The following is a 22,132-nucleotide window of genomic DNA, read 5'->3' on the forward strand; positions in this document are numbered from 1 at the left end:
GAATTAAGTGAAAAAGACTGAATGTATTTATTAAATTTACATATATTTGAGCAAAGTTATCAGCTCGAGGAATTTATGAATATTTTCAGCAGAGATTAATTAAACCACTGTAAGGGAGTCCTTAGCTTTGATTTGTGATTCAGCTAATATTGTTTGGATGGGCTACAAAAGAAAGTGTTTGTACCCTGAGAAATGTTGTCTTATTGCATTTCCCTGCCTTTCAGTTTAGTGTTAATCTGTGAATGGGTTTCTGGTTGATCCTAAAGCCAAAGAATCATTGTGATAAAGGGAGGGAATTCTTTGGGAGAGGGGGTCATTGGGATTTTATTCTGAGCTTCTGGAAGTATTGTAGGTAAAGCTGGGCTACCTCTTCTCTATTTGGAGTGTTCAACTGCGTGTAATTTAGACTTTTAAGGTGGGCCTCATTTTTTCTGAACCTCCTGATCTTTTCTGGCTCTTTCCATTCTTCTCTCTTACAGACCTTTATCTTTCAGTCTCCCAGACAGGACAGGTAGACAAAGGTATTGCTGACTTTTAGAAAAAAATGTACTTTTAACAAAAAGGGAAAGCAAAATGATGTCAAAGGCAATAAATTACGTAGGCCAGACTCAAAAATTATGTGTAAAAATACCCATACTAGTCCTTGTAGCCTACTTTTTGTGCTAGTTTCTTGTAGTTCCCTCATCTTTTTATTGGCTATAGTGTATTTTACTAGCTTTTCATTGACATCATATTTTTTTATTTTATTTCTCTTCCTGCATTTTAGAATTTAACTTTTCTTTGTGTCATTGTTAAGAAACAAAGGAATATGAACTTGTGTGAATATTAGCCAAAAATCCTGCAAAATTAATGTCAATAAAAAATGAACACATAGATAACCAAAAAGATATGATGACATAATACAGATAGCTCCTTTGTTGGGAGAATTTTGTCCCTGATAATCTAAAATAAGCCATACAAACTCTTCTGCTTCACCATTTAGTATTTCCAGATGAAAACAAAGAACTTTTCCCTGCTTGCTAAGAGAAGCTTCAGAATAAGCTTCAGTTGAATGAAACATGAAAAATCCCACAATCAAAACCAGCAAACTGAAATAGTTCTGTATAGAGAGAATAAAATTATCAGTGCAATTTGTAAAGATGATGTAAAAATTCCAAAGTTCTTCATCCAGCCTTAAGGATGTTGAACATAAAATGAGAAGGGCTGTCAGCACGTACTCAACGTCAGATGTACATTTGCTGTCATTATCATCTGAATGTCCAGATTTTGCTGTAAGATGTCCTGGTAACTGTAGTCCCTGAACATGAATGTTAGCAAAGAACAGAAAAAGGAGAAGGAAATTGTGTGTTTGAAGTTCAGTTTATGGTCAATATCACCTGCCATTTGTTGTTTGAAATTTTTAGTTTAGCTCAACAGTTTGAATGTCAGTCAGTGTTAATGGCAATACTTGAAAATTAATTTCCACTTGTTTTAAGTTTCTGTGTATTCAAACTGCAGGTATTTTAAACAGGTGGAATCTTAAGCAATTGAAACTTATTTAATTTATTAATAGCTTTGCTCTTTCATTTTATGTGATCTTCCTAGGGTAGTGTACTGCAATACCATTAAGATTTAAAAAATATAACTACACAATTGGATTTAGTAGCACTGAGTTATAAAAGCATTAGCTAAAAATAGTTCTTGGTAACATGCAACATTTGAACCTAAATTTGAAGTATGCTACAGCACATGAAGAAAATCAAGGACGTGACCTTCCTCTGCCTAATATGTTCACTAACACTTGTAACATACAGTCTGTATTTTATTGGTAACACTAGGGAGCTTGATCTCAGATTTTTGGTTTGGTTTCTTTTTTTTTTTTTGTTTTTCTTTTTGTGCAAAGCTACTTTTCTTTTTCTGTGTTCTGCTCACACATACTCTGTTTTTATTTTTGGGTCTGGCAATGAAAAACAAACAAAGAAATAATTAATCATTCCCATCCATTACTCTTTTTGTGATTCAAGTGCTTAAAATTTCTAAGAGTATGTCTTAAGTCTTCTTATCTGTTTGGCCTCATTTTGATATACTTGCAGACTTCATTTTGGTTTTTCTCTAATTACGTTCATTTATTTAACCTCATGAGCAGGGGACATGATCATTCCTTTATATTATGTATCACATCCTTTCATGATTTCATATCCCTGCTGCTTTGATGTCATACTTGTTCTGAAAAGAAGCATTGCTATGAAACACCAGCAGCAGAGAGGTCCTAGTACCTCTGAAGTATCTGGAAAAGGGTGGCTTATTTTGCAGTGTTAGCCTTCATTATTTTGTTTTCCACTAGGCTGTGTTTTTTATATATTTATTTTAGTGCTAGCTAGCTCTGTGTAGATTTATTTGGGATGACAGTTGGAACATTTTTATTTGTATATGCATATTAACAGTGTTTGTGATGTGCAATACTTTACCCAAATGATCTGAATTTCTTTTTAAAGAGTAAAACAAGGTTGCTGGGATGACTTTGATATAAAGTTACCAGTTGGGCATTCTAAGAAAGGGTGATAAGAACAAAGAAAATTGATTCCTATAGTGATTAATAATGACCTAAGTAAATTAATGACAGCTTATGTTTCTCACTCGATAGATTAGGACCAGTAGAGTAAAAATCCTATTACTAAATGTGTGTATTTGAATCTGTGAAATAGTGTCCTTTTTTGCATGTATGGTACTGCTCTTTGAAAGTGTATGAACATGTTTGCAAGCATTTTTTTTGCAGTAATGGAACCTAAAATTTTAATATACAGCATTTCAACATTAAAGCACATCCTTCAACAGCAAATGAAATTGAGAGTACAAAGAAGCTGCAGCAAAACTATGTTGTATTGGCTTATTGTTATACCAGCTGTATACAATTCATATTGTCTTTCTGAAATTGCATTAATTATGTCTTAAGAAGTTTCAGTTTCACTTGCTTCAGTCGTTTGCTTCCTGTGACAGACAATTCATCATTCTCGCAGCATGTTTAAAGCTTGCTACATGTTTTGTTTTTTCAAGTGGAACGGTTTTTTCTTTGCACGTCACCAACTTGCCTGCTGAATTACATGATAAAAAAGGCAGGTGGAACTTGTTGGGTTCAGTGTTACAGTGGAAGCTGAATGCCTCAAAAGTACATGGGGCTGAAGGTACTTACTTGTTGTACCTTTGTGTTTTTAAATACAGCTCGCTTCCAGTAAAAGAAATTGAAGGGTTGTGTACTAGTTCACTGCCTGACATGCTAAAAAGGAGTATTAAGGAATTAAAATATAATAGCATCTGAATTGTATTTGTTATCCAGCTTGGGAGTTCAAGTGCTTTTCAGTAATTTTATCCGTTAGACATTTTTTATGAGCTGTTTGCTCTCTCTTAGAAATGCTGTGTGCGTTCTGCTTGATAGGGTGGACATTAATTGTGCTAAATAGCATTCTGCTATGCATTTTATGTATCCACTGTTCTACAAACTCACTTAATACAGAGAATTCCAGGAGAAGAGAATGTAATAAATAGTTTGAAAATCTCTACTCCAGCATCTGATAGTGAAAGATAATCTTGCTGTCGAAAAAGAGGTAATCTGACAGTCAGTTTGTAATCTGACAGTTTTGTCAGGGATCTTCACTAATCTTGATCCAGAATGGTCCTCATGAAATGTGACTGTTGGAAGTTGTGACTGTGTAGGGGGGTGGAGGGGCAGTGGTTGTGTCAACTGTGGTATTTTTAATGATTCTCAATTGTGTCTCCATTGTATCCTATGCCATTGGGGCGGGAGGCAGGGGACTGTAAGTCTGTATAAAGAGGATAGTAGCAGGTAGGTAAAAATAATAACCAGTTATACTAAAAATGTTATTTGTCCATTAAGACTAAATAACTTCCATTAAATTAGGGTAAAGAATCTCCATCCAAGTCACACAGAAGGCACCTCTCCTTTGAATTGCCAGCCATGTGCCAGCATGTCATTACTTATTACATTTTTCAGATTTCCCGTTGTTTCAATTGTAGTCTGTATAATTCATTCCTTTAATTAGTATTTTCATCTTCTCCATGGAAAACAGTTTACATTGCCCCATTTTGCTTAATGAATTTTTCTTCCATTACTGCAAATAGAATTTAATGGATTAAAAGCTTTTACTGTTTCATCCAATAAGACTTCACTGGAATTACCTCTTCATTCAAAATGAGTATTTCCAAGTTCTCAGTTATAACAGGACAGTGTTGGGCACCTTCATGCCTTCTGCACTGTTTTTTAATAAACAGAAAGAAATTGCAATTTCTAATACTGCTCCTTTAACTTATTGCAGATTCAGGGGTATTAGCAGATTTTAGACACTTTCTTAATACTGCTAGTGTTAGATCCAGGCTTTCCCCTTTAGGAAAATACTGCTATTGAAAGTGCCTCTGAAGTGAATGACCTGATAGATTTGGTGGTGTTATGGAAAATTAAGGAAAAAGAGGGTTTCAAAATACTTTTTTGCACCTTTTGAGTTTTACTTGGTCTGTACTTCTGAGAACTGATAATTTGGTTTATGTCAGGGCCGAAGTGAGAGCAAATTTGATGACATCAGAGATGCAGTTTTCTGAGCTATCTTCTCTGCCCAAAATGCTTTTCCCAACTTTGCCATGTCTTACATAGGAGGATTTGACAGGGAAGATATTGTTAATAGATGACTTACAGCTTTCTGTGTTTCTTCTTCTGGGAATCATTCCATAACTAAAATCTAGGGATTTATGACACTTTAGCCTTTCCACGTGAAGTGTTAGTTCAAAATTGGAAACTTCAATCAGTTTTATTTTGACTTGGGTTATGTTTTTAAGGGGAGAAGGAAGAAGAGTAGGTAGGATTTTAAGTGAAGATCTTATGTTAACTTGACTTTATTTCTTATAAAAGAGTAGTAAAAGGGAGAAAAAAAAAAATTTCATAGCCTTCAAAAAGTAGAGTTGTTATCTGACGAGTGTGTGGGGCGTCTGTCTCCTTTTGTGCCGTTGACCAGTCCGACACTGTGGAAGTCAGGTGTACTTCTCAGTAATTTTACCCTGCACTTGCAATGAATTTTAGTGAAAACCGAGAATCTGAAAAGGTTATTCTTTGGGTGGTAGTCATGTACCAGTGCTTTTCAATAATCAAATATGACACAGCCTTCTTGAAGCTTTTCTTCTTTAATTTTGCTGTATTTCTTGTTCAGAAATACTTTGTATGCAAATTGACTGGTTTTCTCAGTCTTGGACAAACCTAAAATTAAAGACCTTCCATTTCTCCAGGTTTAGTCTTTTTTTAAACCAATTCCTAGCATCTTGCTTTGTTTCTTGTGGATTGCTCCTTTTTACTGGACCTGTAAGATGCCACACTATAAAACTAGTAAATCATACTGTGATTTTTATTGTTTTTGAATATTTTTAATCTTACTTTTAAAACTTTAAAATAAAAGTTAATTCTTTTTACATATTCAGAGAATTTGTAATATGGTATCTTTTTATGCTAAAGATACCATATTCTTATTCTGCTAATAAGAACTCTTCTTTTAAAAATCTCTCATGCTTTTTTATTTCCTTGCAAATATAAAAATTATTTTTACACTTTTGTGGCAAGCTTGAAGTAAAACCACACTGCAAATTTTAAATCCGCATAGGGAATCTGAACTTTTAGGAGAAACATTTCCATACCTAAAATGAATAGTATTGTTTTTTTGCTACATCAAATATAGTAGTAACACTTACCAGTCTTGTTTTAATAGTCCTTAAAATAACAAGGTTTTGAATAGGTTTTTTTCAGAAGCAGTAGGGAAAGATGATTTTTGGTATGTCTTCAGGCCTCTGAGCTGTAAATTGTTAACATTTCATAATATACCCCAGTGTGCAAACTTGGCAGCTACTTTAACTAAAAGCAAAAAGGAAGTCAGCAATTCTCTATTGTAAAACTTGCATGTTTATACAGAAAGGCTCTAGTTTTGTATGCAAAGATGCTGCATGCAGTGGAGAACTTTAATAAAAAATATATGCTGTTTAATAGTTTAATTTGGCATAACTGTATTGTTGTGTAACGCTCAAGGGGATGCAGATATGTTAGTGTATGGTTAGCTACTGTGGGAAACAGATTATTCTAGTTTGGCTGTAGAAATAATCTGTCTGCATGCTCTTTATCAATCACAAATACAGGGTGTTTATCCTTTTCATCTTAGTCTAAATCACCTTGAAATACCTCTGTGTGTACATATATATGTATTTTTGTATGTGTATATATATACACACACACGTGTGTATGTGTTTGTTTATTGATTTGACTGACATTCAGCACCTTGTTACTTTGAGGTTACTTATTCTGAACCTGTAACCAATGCTAGTTAAGTGTGAACCACGTGAACTTTTAGAATAGGTAAGCGGCAAAGGCAGCACACTGGACACCCAACACATCAAGACTGTCTTGTTCTGTAACATGTACATTATATGTGCTTGGATAAGCCTCCTGTTCCTTCCTCTCATACTTTTCCATCCAGTTGACATTACACGTTTTACCATATAAAGAGGAATATGTGAACTGTTTTCTCTTTCTGGTTTAATATTTCCAAGTAACCCATTTCATTCCAAACACAATTACCATGTGGTTTTTCTAATTGTGTAACCATGGAAATACTTGAAAAGTTCGTTGTCTGTGTAGATTGCTGTTGAATCTTCTTGTGACTGACTTTGCCTGACTTGCATTTTTCCTCACTTTATATACAGGCTGGTTTAGCTGGAGCTCCAGCCCGGGCTGTTTCAGCTGTAAAGAATATGAATCTGCCAGAGATCCCAAGAAATATTAATATTGGTGACATCAGTATAAAAGTACCAAACCTGCCCACTTTTAAATAACATGGCTACTCCAGGTAATATCAAGGAAGAAATGTAATAGAGATTTACTGCATAATTGTTTACTAAATAAACATGTCTAACTTTTATTGTTTGGATAAAACTCAAGGTACTGCATAGACATAACCTGAAAAATCAGTGTGTGTGGAGTTGAATGTTGCTTTTGTCTTGTTTGTGAAATTTAAGGAAAGGGGTAGTTCCCATGTGATTTCTAAATTACATTCCTATGCCCTTGCAAGGCATATCACTGTGTCTCAGCTGCTGCAGTATTTTGGGGAAATATTTAAGATGTTCTTTACTTTGTATAACCTATAATGCTGAGGTTTTTTGTATATTCACCAAAGTCTATAATTAGTGCGTTCTTTAACTACTTCTGTTTGTCATGATTATTTAAGACTTAAGTGCAAATGTTGCATGAAAGCATTTAACTCATGTTTTGTTAAATAAAATCATAACAAGCTGGACTTCGAAATACCTGTTTTTTGAAGTCTACTGTTTGCAATAAACCATGTTATTTCCTATTCATGGAGCCAATTGACTATGTATACTGTTGTAGCAGACATTGATGTTGTAGTTTAATCTCTGAAGGGCTTACACAGGGGTATTATGCTGAACATATTGGCTCTTTACATTTCTCACAAAAGCTGTTCATTATTATACTAAAAGAAAAACTGCCTTTACCGAAGATCTGATGATTTTTGTTTACATACACATGTTGATACTTACACAATCTGATAGACTTTCACTGATGGTCTGACTTTGTTTTGGGGAAAAATGGGCAGCCCTGTGATTGCTCTGTATTGTGAGAAGCACAGAATGGGCTGAAGACGTTATATTTGGGCAGCTCAAACCTGTACATGAGAGTCTGTCAAATAATGTGGTAAAGCAAAGCACTCTGGAAAGATAATTGGGGATACTTTAATAGGGCCTCTGTGCCTGGTGACATTTGTGATTCTCTACTTTGAGAATTAGATTTATGAAACACAGTATTGTCAAGTTCTTGGAGAAATCTAAGTGCTATCACCTCTGCATAAATTGCTCAGCTCTTAAACTCTTCTGTGATTTAAAAAACATAAAAGGGGGATAGTGATTGTTTTTTATAATCATGCTCTTAAGCTCTGTGTGATGTATAAGTCTGTTTTAATGAATAATAAAAATATCATTGGGATATTTAAGAATTCCTGCAAAGCCTTTTTTTTTTCCTCCAAAGAACTATTTAGTTGATACAGTATATGAAAATGCAATAATACTGTATCAAGAAAAACAGATTTCAGGGCTAGTCTGAGAGGTCCTGTCTTAATTCAGGAATTTGGATTTGATGTAAATGAAGCGTTATTTTCCTTTCAGTTGAATATTAAGACATAGTCTATAGGATGTGCTTTGAAGCACATCACATTTTCTGTTTGATCAACAGTAACTAACATCTTTTGGGAGCATTTTAGAGAGAAAAGAAAAAGAGAAATTCCTTCTGAGGTAGAAAATCTGATACAATCCCACGAATTGTAATGTATTTCTTAAGGTGGGGTGGGGAGAGAACAACAACTTTATGTATATTCTTGGTATTACATTGGTAAACACCAACTAACATACACCATTTTAAAAATGCTTTTGAAAACAGAGTTGCTCTCTCCCAGCCTCTCAAAAAAAAAATTTCTTCTTCCAAGTGAATTCCTTAGTTTGAGGCTTCCAGAAATTTCAGATGGGGTTTAAGTAATTAACTGCCTCTTTATCATTTTGACCAAAGACATGAAGAGAGTAAAATATGCGGCCATTTTTTATCCCCTATGTGAGGTATTCCTCAGTATTCCCAAGTTGGACATCCTAGCTAGTACAAAACTGAAACTCACCATTTCACCTGCTTTTGCCTACTTTTGTTTATCTTCTTAACGCGTGGCACATGTGACATTGAAAGCAAAGATGTTGAAAGCTTTCCTCATTGTTGCCCCTGTTATGATATGGTTAGTTCTCCTGCCAAAGGAGGAATAGGATGTTTTGAAACATTTGGTACTCTGACCTACAGAATGTTTGTTCTTTGGGCGATTTGTTAAAGCACTCAAAATTTCAGAACGTCTTCTGAGTCCTCTATTTTTGTCTCACTTTCTTCCCTCTAGTTCTTTTTCAGATTTGTAAGCTTGTGTAGTTAAAAAAATTTTCATTCTTTGCAGAGAAATATTTTCTGCATTTATTTGGATGAAACACTTGAAAGTATGTCTGAGATGCATCTTGACATGAAGCATATTTCAGATTAACTTCTTACCTGTCAATAGCCAGCCTGTCTTTCATTTTAGTTTACTAGGTTCACTAGGTTCTTTGCTTTTAACAGTTATATGGCTGTTCTAAATTCTTTTGGTTTAGCTTTGTGGGTTTTACAACTGTTGTCTGTGCTGCTTCTTTCTGACCTGATGTGTCTTCTGCCAAAAGACTTTTTCTCTGGACAGCTCTTCTACTGACACCAGGTTTTCATGAAACCTCTCTGTGACTAGCCAGCAAATATTTAATGTGAGGCTGTAGCTCAGAGCTGGGGCTTCCTTATTTAGAAGTTCTTAAGATGGGAAGAAACATTTTATCAGATTTTTTACAGTAAAATTGCGCTCCTTTCAAAGAAAAATTCTCATCCATGGAAGAGTCTCAATGGTAGAACTTTCCCCTCAAATAAATATTGATGCTATGACCATGTTGGCTTCCTCCAGGTAGCTGAACCTGTCTGCTTGCCACCCCTTTGCCAGAGGAATATCTTTACTTTGCCTGGGGAGGTACTGTTCTCTTACCTTGTTGTTAGACACTGCTGGGAAGAGGGGATACTTGCTTAATAGAAATTATGGAAATAGTATTCTTTCCCTTTACCTTTTAAGGCTTGCCTTATGTCATATTCAGATATTCATAGGTTTGCCACAATATTGATCTGCTTTTGTTCTTCACCTTCATGAGAATGACGTGCCTTTTAAGTTCTTTCTCCTATTTCAGCAGTTTCCTCTCAACCACTGCTTAGAATTTAAAATGGAAACAAAATGTGGGATCTAAATGTTTAAGCTCTTGATTATGAACTTAAGTGTTTTTAGTGCTTTTGTAACAGAAAACCCCACCCATAGCAAATATAGGTGTTTGTGTTTGGATATTTATATGTTTGTATGTGTATGTCTATATAATATCAGTCTTTTGTACATTGGTAAGAAGGAGAAAAGGTCATCTTCAGTCATCCGTCATCTGCAGGAGACAGGCAACTAATTTGCCATTCTCCAAATCCATAGGGTCTGCCTTGTGATGTTGTTAAGGGTACCAGCATGTGTAAGTGAATCACTGAAAGCCATTTTTCCTAACTCCAGGCCTCTCTTAGGACAGCAAAATGGATTCTTCTAAACAAATAAAAGTGGCAGAAAGGATAATATTTCAATAGGGTAAGTGGCCATTATCATCTGCCTCCATAGACTTGGAACAGAGCAGTTAGTTTTCCACTGGGGCAGGGGCAGTAAGTACTGCTGAAAAAAACATCTGGCTCTTCTTTTCTTAAAAGGTAAGCATCTCATGTTGGCGGAGAATGCTGCCTGTGATATCGGCAGCACAGACAGTACACATGCTGTGTCATTGTGTTCCTCTCTCCTCCCTGACACAACTGTTTTGAATATATTATGGGGAAAAGGGAAAATTTTACATTACCAGCATATACAGATTTCCTCCTCTTTAAAACACCTGTTGCTGCTGAGATTCATTCTGCTTGACATGGGTCAGTGGAGGAAGGTGTCATTTGTTGCAAGGAGAAACAGGTTCAAGCCAAAAATTCAAACTCATGCTGCCTTCCTGTGAGCACATTTGACCTTTTCTTTCTAGCAGCACGTACCACTAAATGCTAAAATTAGTCTTGAGTTTTCTTAGGCCTATGATAGTCAAATGAGAACTCGCTAAAGTTCTAAAGGTTACCTCATAAAACTCCTTGATACAGCATATGCAGGGCATACTGAAGGAATTGTCTGCTTATAACTGTTAAAGAAAAACAGAGCCTAGGTCTTGCAGAAAATATATTTCTCAACTTCTGCATAGAGTATTCATAATTTTTAGGAAAAACAAGGAAAGCAACCAAGTACTGCCAAAACCTGAATAAAGGTGAACAGTACAAAAAGTACTGTTTTGTTATTTGCTGCTAACAATTACCATAACAAATCATAAATCTTTTTCCATTGAGGGAAATGATCTGTCCTTGCAATTTTTAATGTTCAGTGATTACCCCAAAATACTCAGTTACTGCTTTCATTTTGTGGGCAAGAACGCAAAGGTAGTCACTCTGCAATGTTGGCTTGGCAGTCAGATCTCTTTTGTGCTGGTTTTGGTCTTGTGGCACAGTAGCAGTGCAGTGTGACCTGAGAGCAGCCACAGGTCAAGACACCCTCTCTTTGCACAGAGCAAGTATGCCTGTGACTGGAATCCTAGGGACCTTGGAGTTGATCCAGCATCTACCCCATGAGGCAGGCTGTCAGGCACACTTGTGTGACATATTCCGCTGCTCTCTTGCCCAGCTGGGCTCTTCTGAGACTCAGCAGCACGCACAGACTTTGGGTGTCCCTTTCTGTGCTGGCTCTGCTTACAACCAGCCAGAAAGGCTGCTGGAGGTGTGGAGGAAATCCCTCTCCAGATTCTTTCTGAACATGACTATAAGCTTGTTACCAGAGCTGCATGTAAACACAGGCCTGTGACCACAGCTGTGAGCTACTTAGATAGACACCTCTCTGTAGTGTGTTTTTTTTTTTGTTAGCTTTCACAGATAAATCCATAGACCTTCTTCTCATAAGATTGTTAAGACTCAGCCAGCAGAATTGCTGTAGAACATGAGTCGAATGTCACAGGTTGGGATGTGTGCTGGTGACTGCATGACCTGTGTGCATGGTAGGATACCTCTGTGATCAGCACTCTCTCTGCACCTGAGAAACTTCACTGGTGTAGCCACAGTGTGTGGCACCCACATCTTCCTCTCTAAAGGGCCATATGAACAAGTTTGGCCAAGCAGTCTGCAGAAGAGAGAAGCAAAACTGAAATGACTATGCATTTGAAATAGGTCATTGCAATAATTTGCTCTGCAGATATATGTCAGAACAGCAAAAATCTTTCATAGTTCAAACAGCCATCCCATTCCTGAGTGAGGTGCTGTTTTACTTCATGTGTGAACTATTTGGGTTGTAGGACAGAACTCATAATTCCTTTCCTTTCCTGAGACACAGTGACGTATCATGTGTCATTGCTTGCCTGCCTCTTACACAAAGTCTGTTTCCACAGGGAGGGCTGTCTGTGTCTGTCTGTCTGTCTTTTTTGTGTTTTCAGGACAGGTACTCCAGCCAAGTCCAGCAGGGCACATCCTGGCTGCTGTTCCTCCTCAAGGTGTTGAGCAGTCATTCAAGATGTGATTGTGCTGGCAACATGTAAAACATAAATTCAAACTGAGAGACAGTGTGTTGAGATTACATGTTAGTAAGCCGTTGTTTACTGCCTGGGAGGTGGCAGTAAAAGGGGTTGCCCACAGAAATTGTGGATGCCCCACCCCTGTAAGTGTATAATGCCAAGACCGAAGGAGCTCTGAGCAACCTAGTTTAGTGAAATTTGTCCCTATCCGTGGCAGGAGGATTGGAACTATGTGACTTTTAATGTTCAATCCCAACCATTCAGTGATTTTATGAATATGTTTCTCTATAGAACTGTGGTAATGCAGACATCTGCATCCTGGCTGAGGTTTCCCTTGCTACTTTAAAATCAAGGACGGGTAAAGGCTGGTTAGGGACAAGCCCTTCTGTGGACCTTCCTCCTGGAACCATAGTGCAGGCAAAGGAGGGAGAATGAAAGTTAGTACGAAAGCCTCTTGCCAGAGGGTAACTTGAGTCTGCACTGTAGAACTGATGGTCTGAGGAAGCTTCATGAGGTGTTACAGTTGTCCTGGGGGCTATGAGTCTACGCAGAAGGCCTAATCCAGGTCTTCAGCAGGAGATGATCTGTGGGAAACAATTGGCAGGTGGGAGCAGAGAGGGTATTTTACAATTTAGAGTCAGACAGGAAATCAGAAGGAAGGTAAGAAATAATACTCATCCTTTCCCTCATGGCATCAGTGCAGCAGATTACAAAAGCTTGCAAGTGTTACCTATTAAAGGGGCCTCCTTGACCTTGGATATTTCAGATTCTTAGGAATCTGTTACAGCCTATTTAAGTAATTTAATGCCACTATAGTATCCCTTTAGTTTGGTTGCAGTTTACTAAAATACTTAGTATTATTTATTATTACTTATCCAAATATACTTATCCAGGTGTTGTGAGTTAGCACAACACAAGTTCTCAGCTGTCCCAGCTGTGTTGCCTCCCAACTTCCTGTGTACTGCCAGCCTGCTTGGAGTGGGGTGGTGTCAGAGAAGGCTTTGCTTGACCCTGCAATACCTGAAATGGGGGTGCTGTCTGTGCTGGTTAGTTACAAATCCAAAACATAGCACCATAGGGGCTGCTATGAAGAAAATGAAATCTGTCCCAACCAATTCCAAGGGAATAGTAAGAGAAATAGTAGGATGAGGGAAGATGATATGAGAAGGTAGTAGCTCAATAAAATGTTGTATCATGCATGAAGTCATTATTTTAAATTAATTCTTTCATAAGTATGTATGGTGAGAGGCTTCCTGCTAAATCTCACTTACGTTTCCCAGGAGGCAAACACCAAAGAGAGGGCTTGGGCAAAAAGAAATTGGTAGTTTGCAGAGCAGCTTGGAAAGGATGCTGCCCAAAAGCTATAAGAAAAATGAGTGTAATTAAGGTTGTAAAAGAAGAAGGAGCTAAACAGCTAATTTTATACTCTGGGAACAAAAGTGTGATGTAATTGAGAAATCATTTATTGGGTTACGTGAGAGAGGGAGGGAGAGAGGGAGGGAGAGAAAATAGCCATTGCAAACTCAGGTCTTTTTTGGCTAATGACAAAAACAGCAAGCTTTAAACTGCTAAAATATGTGTGTATTATCTGACAGTTGATCTAATGTTGCTTTTCTGACAACCATTTATCTAATGGCAGCATGAATGATGAGGAAGCACTAACAAAGATTAATAGAAAACAAATGGATTTAAATGAGAGAAAAGGGAAAACTTGCTGTTTATTAGTTAATTCTACTTAGTATTAGCTGCAAACATGAATGTAAGAAAGTACTTACAGCATGTTTATGCACTTTCTGATGAAAAACAGTGATAAGGCTGCTGTTGGGGTGAATATTCAAGGTATGTAGTGTTAACAGATGGGTTCTCCAGTCTCCCTTTTCCCCTAGCCCCCTTCTACCTGTGCTACCTCTTAAATAAATGACAGACTAAAAAGGAGGTCTGGATTCCTTCAGAGCGTATGTCAATTTCAGTGCCAAGACTGGGATTCCCAAGTGATGTTTCCTTTTAGAAAATTTCTCTCCTGCCCATGAGAGGAATGAATAACATTCCAGAGTCATTAAATTTGCTTGGCATCCATGTTTTTCAAGATTTCAGATATTTCAATTTGTAAGAGTATAAGGAAGACAAAGCATCTTGATCAAAATCAAGAGTGAAAATAACAGTTTGCTTCGTACTTCAGAGTTATATTTAGAAAGTCTTCTCTGAGTTTGACTGTAATACTGTCTGTCACTACTCATTGTGTGCTGTGACAGTCATACCTGTTAGGAGGACACAATTCTGGAATTTCAAATGTCTCTCCTTGTTCCTCCCACTCATCACTCCTTCCTTGTAATTTTTTAGCCAAATGTTTCTAAATAAAAGTTTGAATATGTTGGGAGGGCTAGAGTTGTTAATGGAGATGACAAGGGTTTTAAGTGAGTTTCCAAAATTAAGGCACTTCACTCACTTCCTCCCAAGCTGATCCTCTAAGTTTTATCTTTGCTACTAAAAATTTGGTAAAATAAAAACTCCTTAACACAAGTATGGTATTAAGAAGCAGGCATTCTTTATTTGGGTGGATGCACAGGGACATAGCTCCTCCAATATCCAAGCATGCCGAGTACAGGATTGTTACTGTTTTATACTGTGTTTTACACACATATTGATTGATTGTCCCAGAATAAACATACATATGTTTATCATTTCCCCAAAATCATTAACATATTTCCCCTCCCCTTTACGCATGCATTCTTCTGGGGCTTTCTCTGGTGGTCCCTGGTGGTTGTAGACCACGCTCTTCAAGGTGACCTGGCTGAGTTGGCAGGGCACTGGGGCTGGTGAACTTCCAGTTCTCCTTCTTACACAATAGGCTTTGTGCAGTTTTATAGGCCAGTGGTTTTGGGGAACAAGCATTGTGTTAGCTCACCAGGTATACACAATTTATCATCTGGTAATATCTTCATTAGCTGGTAGAGATATCTGGTGCATTAGCAGGGAGACTGTATTCTTCTAGAAGGGATGGGGAAACTGCAGCCTCCCTTGAGCCCTTCAAAGCACAGCATGTATGAGAGAGCTGAGAATGGGCTACTGTGGCTTCAGGCTACAGACTCACCCCAGGGTGGATGGCAAAAGCAGAGCTGTGTCTAGACAGCAGTGAGGAGGCTGAATGCAGGGTGTTTCAAGTTAGAGAAAACAGTGAAGAAAATAGAGATAATCCATTGCCAGAAGACATGCTAGTGGCTTTTTACTTACTTAGTCTTTGTGTTAGATGTAAATACTGTGCCAAATGTTTGGGAGATCCCGTGATATTTAATGGCCAAAGACCTGTTTAGCACACAGGGTTTCAGCACAGGGCCAGTGCAAATATATTATAATTTTTTTCTGTCCCCAAGTTAATTATTAGACCATATGTTTTCTTTGCCTTAGCAAAATTGTTCTCTTTCCCCCTCCCTAGCTTCTGAGTTTCTGTATTAAAAAAGGCCCAGTTGGAATTTTTGTAGAGATAGGATTATAATTGTCATCATTATCGTTATTACTCTTCTTACTGATTTGGCAGATAAGGGGTTTGGGGAGGCAGTTTGAGTGGAGCATTGGTTTATAGGTGATCTGATGGACAGCTTGGGTTCACAGCTTTATGTGTGAGAAGAACTTCTAATTCACATGGTTACAGCACACATGGGAGCTGCAGACTCCTCCCTTTAGCTGGAGAGGGAACTGCAACTCCGGTGTTTCTGTGTGAGAGGCCACTGAACTTCCTTGCTTGACATCAGGCAAGAGTGGTTTTGACAAAATCCATTAATTTAATGGATTAAAATGAAAGAAATAGAAAACTTGGGGATGCAAGTGGAAATTGAAAAAAGCTAGTTTCATGGCAAGAAGAGAAAACAAATTAAGCACAGTTTGGGTAAAGCGATTTGAGAGAGAGGTGATGGAAAAAGTCACGGGAAGGAGGACAGGCACACAGAGGCCATATGTAGAAATTTCTGAAGGAAAAAATTCCAGAAAGATGATTCACAAATGTAGGATGGGAGGGTAGGAATCAAGATGCTACAGGAAGACTCTGCAGAAGGTGAAGTTTGTTAGAGGACTGCCAGATGAGAAAATCAGGAGGGGCTGTGGCTTCGCTGCAGAGCCATTTGACTGAATGATCAATATGGATCCCATCAATTCCCTGGTGAGAAATATTGGTGAAGTTCTCTCTTTGGACAACTCTGAAATGTCTTCTCCAGGTGGACAGACTTTTACATAATAAATAAAATCTTAATACCAAACTCACATTGATTCTATTTTGTGAACGCAGTAGTATAAAATACATACATACATACATATATATGTGTGTGTGTGTATATGTGTATATATATAAAGTCAGTTTTATTAATGGTAGAGAATTTGCATGAGTTATGTTACCATATTTGCCAAATGAGGTCCAAATGAGAGTTGTACAGCTGCTTAGCTTTGGAGTGAACACATAAAAGTTCTGTTGTTTCTATTAGTGCATTGTTTTAGTATAATCTTAGAGTTAAATGGTACTGCATTCACTTTCTGGTTATGGAGGTGTTTGGGTGGAGGGACTAGAAGAGAGAGGAATGTGAATCAAAGTAGGGTTCTAGGAGTTATTGTTGATGTATATGGAGGAAAATGGGATCTCTGTTTCAAAGGAGCTGTTTCTAAGTGTGCAGGACATGGCTTAAGGGGGAGATAAGCAGGTAGATAGAGAAATACACAGATAAAAGTGCAGTAATTTATTATTCTACTACTTTTCGGAACTCCTTTTACAACTGTGAAAGGTACTTTGTCCAAGATGAATAAATCATAGCCTTACTTACATGACAGTTTTATCAAGATGATTCTGCAATGTACACAGTGACCAAGGAATAAGCACAACTTAAATTAAGACTTAATTAAGGCTTAATTAAACTTAATGTATCATGGTTTCTCTGCAGTTTAAAAGAACAAACCTTCTCCCCAAAAAAAAACAAACAAACAAACAAACCCCCCCCAAAAAACCAAAACAGAAAAAAAACCAAAACAAAACAAAAAAAAAAACCCAAAAAAATCCAACAAAAACAAAACAAAAAAAACCCAAACAAAATATATATATACTGACACAGCATTTCTAGTTTAGGTAGCCACACTTCTCCTTCCTCTATTTTCCCTGTTTTCTATTGAACAGAATTGAACAAAAGTAAAACAGTCAATAAATTTGAGTTGTAGCTGTCTAAGGTGCACTTCCACTGAAAAATCACATGCTCTTAGTTAAGAAGTAATAGTATACCAAAAAAATAAAATCCATGAGAGTTTGTGAAGACCAATATACTTAAATCTCTGGATTTTGTGTTTTGAAGTTTGGGTTGTTTGAATATGTTCTTCTCTGCCCCTTTGATTATAACTTTGAAAAGTAGATTTTTAAATGCTTTTGAGTGGTCTGAGCAGGTCTGACTTGGATGTTTTCAGATCTATTAATGTTGTATAACATTTTTTGAGCTCTACCATAATCAAGCAGTCACAAGGAGCAAGGAGGCTGTGTTACTTCCTTAGGCAGAGCTTTGTAGGGACAGCATAAATGTCCTGACATAAAGGAGATTGAGGATTGTGACCTAAACTGTGTCAGCTCTGATGATTAACTAGTGTTGCTAAGAAATCAGCTGTGCTTGGGGAAGGGAAGAAGGACAAGCACGCTGTTTTTTGAAGCGGTTGTAGAACTTCAGGCACAAAACTACCCTGTTAACCAGCGCTCTATTGTGACTCACTGGTGTAATTAGAAACACACTGTGTTTATTTGTATCCCTCAAACTAATCAGCTAAACTTGCTCCTCCTCTAGGAATAGTAAGATCCATCTCGTGTTTCAGTGGATCACAAACAAGAGGCTAGCATTTTTGTGCTCAGCATCATTGTTTATTTAGAAATGTCCCAATTCTCTACCACATAGCAATTCCCAAATGCAATCACTTGTAAATTAATACAGAGCAGCTTGTTTGTCTGAGGAGAGAGGCATCAATTCAGCGGATGATGAATTTTTCAAAATTAGAGTGTTGTAGAAGGTGCTTGGTTGTGACCACAGCTGTTAAGGAGTGAATCTGAGCTGACAGGAATTTTTAATGACAGTTTTCACTGCATGCAATTTTTGGTTAAAACCAAAGCAACTACCAAAGCAGCCCTGGTGCAAGGACAGCTGAAGCCCTGAAGTCAAACAGTAGTTCCAAATTAACAAAAATGTTATTATCTACTTTGAACTTTTCACTCCCAGTTTCTTTGCAGGAAATCTTGAAAGTTCTTGGGTTTCTTCCTAAATGGCACAGGAATAATTTTCAAAGTTGGAACAGTTTCCAGGCACTCCTCCTAACTCCATCTAACTTGTAGTTGTCTTGAGACACCATCTTCCTAACTAGTTAAACTTCAAAAATACCTTTCAAGTCCTATTCACTGAAGATTAATTATGTTATTTATTTTTATCAGACATTTCCCTAGTGAAACACAAGTGTGGGAATTACGGTAAAATGCAGCATCATTAAGAGCTGGATTGTGAGGAGGTTAGTGGAGTTTAGCAAGACAGGATGTTTTAAAGGTAGTCACTTGGAATCAGACTTGTGTAAGAAAGTTATGTGTGATAAACAGTTCTTCACAATTAGATCCTAATGATGTGAAGGTTTACTTCAGGCCTATAGGGGTTTTTTTTTTCCTCCTTTACATGTCAGCATTTAGAAAATAAAGGTGTGTTTTTACAAGTTTTCACTTTTCAGAATTGTTTCCAGGTTTTGTGATTGAGGGTGATTATGTTGGATGTGAATACATTCCCTATTATATAAATATGTGATTTTGAAATGCAATACATTACAGTGCTTTCTTTAATGTAATATGATTACATAAAAACAGTTTGTTCCCCCAAGATCCAAACAAACAAAATATGTTCTGTATTTACTTCATGGGTTCAACCACAAGAAATTTGACCTTTTTTTTTTTTTTTTTTTTTTTTTTTTTTTTTTTTTTTTAAAAAAAAAAAATATTCTTTTTTTTTTTTTTTGCATAGTTTTTTTCTGTTTAAAAACATGCAGTATCCAACACATTAATCTACCTTGTATCAAAACCACTATAAGACATGATTTTTTCTCAGTATGTGACATCTCAAATTAATAGAAGATTGGCATTTTTGTTTTCTGTGTTATGCAATAGCAAAAATCCAATACTTTCAGTAGGTAGAAAAAATTCTTTGTTTCAGGTGGCAGTTTATGTTACATGGGAGAAATACGCCCATGTTTACAATTACCATTATTTGTTTCTATGAAACATTATATCTTTATATAATTCTTCATATCCCTCCCATTTAAGTTACGAAGGTTGTAGGGAGAGGTTACAAGCCAGGCTTATACCATCTGGAATTTTTTCTTTCTTAGCCTTAAGCACCAGGAAACAGGACCAGGAAATCCAGAGCTCTGGCCGTAGAGAATGAGTTTTTCAAAAAAAGTCACTCTAGTTTTAACAGAGTTGAACTTTTCATTTGGGACTCCACTCAGAATTAGTGTGTATAGCTGCACGCTGGGAAAGAAACCAATAAACCTACAATTTACATTTCTGAGACCAAGCAGTACTGATTAAACCAGCTTCCTTGACACCCTTGCAGCACTGTGCATAAAACTGTGACAGGAACAATGGAAACTGAAGCTAGATCTTGCTCTGAACACAGGGTAGCTTTATTTAACTGAGTATTTTTTAATGGGACTAATGGGTTAAGCAAGTTTCATAAAGGGTCTGGAAAGTAGGATGAGGGGCTGAACCCTGTGATCAAATTTGCCAGTGTTGCTCCATGCATTTTTGTACTCTTGTGTACTCCTGGGACCTCTGTAATTCTGGAAGCCTCTTTGATATTACAGTTTGCACAAACTCCTCTGAAGAGTGCAAAAATTGGCAAAGACTTGCAAAGACTGGTCTAAACAAGTCTGTCTCTCCAGGGTGAACCTCAATGACAAACTCAGCATCATTTTGAAACCACATGCCATATCAAACCACAAAATCCTAACATTCCTAAATGGTTCACAGCATGGCTGTGTGTGCAGAGACAAGAAGGTCCATTAGGCCATATTTAAAAGGCATTTGAACACCTAACTACTACTGTCCTAAGCCAAGGTTCATGAAATAACTTTGGACCTCTGCTTATGGTGCTCTTTTTTTCTAGCTAACAATTTGTTTGCAAACAGAAAAGATTGCCTAGAGGAGCAATCCAAATTAAAGTTCTTTCTTTACACAGATAAAAAGCCCTGCCTGTAATGTGCCCAGTTGTAGATGAACGAACTAATGATAGGCTCTGCCTTAAGCTAAGGAATTGCAGCTCTCCATATACCTCCTTGTTTGGATTGTCTTCCAGATTTCAGAAAAAATAGTCAAACAAGATCTAAAACAATAAAAGGGGATTAGAGTGTCTTTCTGCCACCTGGATTTCATGGCTCAGCTTCTTTTCCAGTGGTTTTGGAGAGCTAGGCTGCTGAGAGTCTATCCACCAAGCAACACAATGCATGGGAAGATAATCACTAGGGGTGCTGAGGAAAGCAACAAGGATTAAGTGTTTAAAAAAAGCAAAACAATCAGTGTCTGTGTGGATGTGTCTTCCTGAGCATATCATGAAGTCCAGTTAACCTTAACCACTCAGTGGAAAGGTGATAAGATCTATGACACCAAAACAGGTGATTCCTGAAGGTTCTGCATACTCTGAATCTCCCCCTGGCTTAGGGCTTTTTAGGGTTCACTGAGCATCCTGACTTGGGGTTTGGTCCCTTGCCAAGCTGACTGACAGTTGCGAAGGCAAACAAAACAAATTCGTTGGAGTGTCATATGAATACATTATATTTTGAGAAGGGTAAAGGTAAACATTTCTATCCCTAAATTAATATGATCAAATGTAAAACAAATTATTCCAGTTGAAAAAGGAATGCAGACCGGATGCATGATATTCTCAGTTTTCCTGTTAAATAGAAGTATTTCCCCACAAAAGGGAGAATAATCTCTCTGGAGTTTTTAGGAGTGGGAAAGCAGCTACATGTTGCAAGGTAGGGACATTTTTTAGCTGAAGCATTCCTTATTTTGATTTTTAAAATGTATTTTCCTCTTACTTTCCACACAGCAGAGCACGTGTATTGTTTCCTGGAACAGGAATATGACCCATCCTTATCCAGAGAGCTTTAGCCAAGCATTACTTTCAAGCAGCAATATCCCATGACAATTTAATCTCAAGAAAAAAGAACCTGTATTAGAGTGCAATTCCTAAAAGATCAGAAATTGCCGTTAGAATAACAATGTTCCATGTACTTGCTGAGACTTGGTAAGTAAACCAGAAGGAAAGACAAGCTATTCCATGAGCAGCAGAACTAGTGAATCCTGATTTCCTCTAAAACCATGCACTCTGTCACCCAACACCAAGCCAGTTTCCCTTCCAGTAACCTGGGAGATGTGCCTCTCAGTAACTTGAGATCTTGCTATGCTCGCAGATTTCCCAGTTCACCACTTTCCTCTATATTCTTGTCTCTTTTCCCACCCTCTGTGTTTCTGAGGTGAGGGGACAAACACTGGCTACAGTTAAGAACAAGCTAATGAGCCAGGCAGTGCCACATGCCATGAGAGCAGCCAAAACCTGTGGGATGGATGGCCTGCGACTCCATGCCAAAGGAAATGGTGTATAGCAGTTCCCTCAGCAAGAACACTATTTCATTTTTTCTCTCTGTAGATACAGAACACCTGGGTAATTAAATGTCTTTGAGATGTCTGGTTTTGTCACATAGGCTGAAATGGATCAACAGATTCAAAGGTGAGAATAAACTGAAAAAGCTTTCTTCCTTAGATACATGACAATAATTGTGTATCTGCCATTTAGCATGGGTAAGCATAGCTTTAGCTATTTGAGACATCTGGATGGCATGTAATGATTGT

At 37.4% G+C, this 22,132-nt stretch overlaps 1 protein-coding gene across 7 annotated transcripts in view; it reads left to right on the forward strand.

Annotated features, from left to right (window-relative positions):
- The window catches only part of AP3S1 (adaptor related protein complex 3 subunit sigma 1), a 63,904-nt gene that overhangs the window by 20,601 nt on the left and 21,171 nt on the right, over positions 1–22,132 (forward strand). For 4 of the 7 annotated variants that reach the window (XM_041400207.1, XM_041400209.1, XM_041400204.1 and 1 more), the window contains exon 6: positions 6,727–6,869. In XM_041400207.1, the coding sequence (XP_041256141.1) occupies positions 6,727–6,855 (129 nt within the window). In that variant the 3' untranslated portion in view covers positions 6,856–6,869. Of the gene's footprint in view, positions 1–6,726; positions 8,020–21,332; positions 21,463–22,132 lie in introns of those variants that run through there. The other 3 variants (XM_041400203.1, XM_041400210.1, XM_041400208.1) reach the window with 2 other exon arrangements.

The sequence above is a fragment of the Onychostruthus taczanowskii genome, unplaced genomic scaffold, assembly GCF_017590055.1.
Source record: "Onychostruthus taczanowskii isolate IOZ18803 unplaced genomic scaffold, ASM1759005v1 scaffold175, whole genome shotgun sequence".
NCBI classification, from domain to species: domain Eukaryota; kingdom Metazoa; phylum Chordata; class Aves; order Passeriformes; family Passeridae; genus Onychostruthus; species Onychostruthus taczanowskii.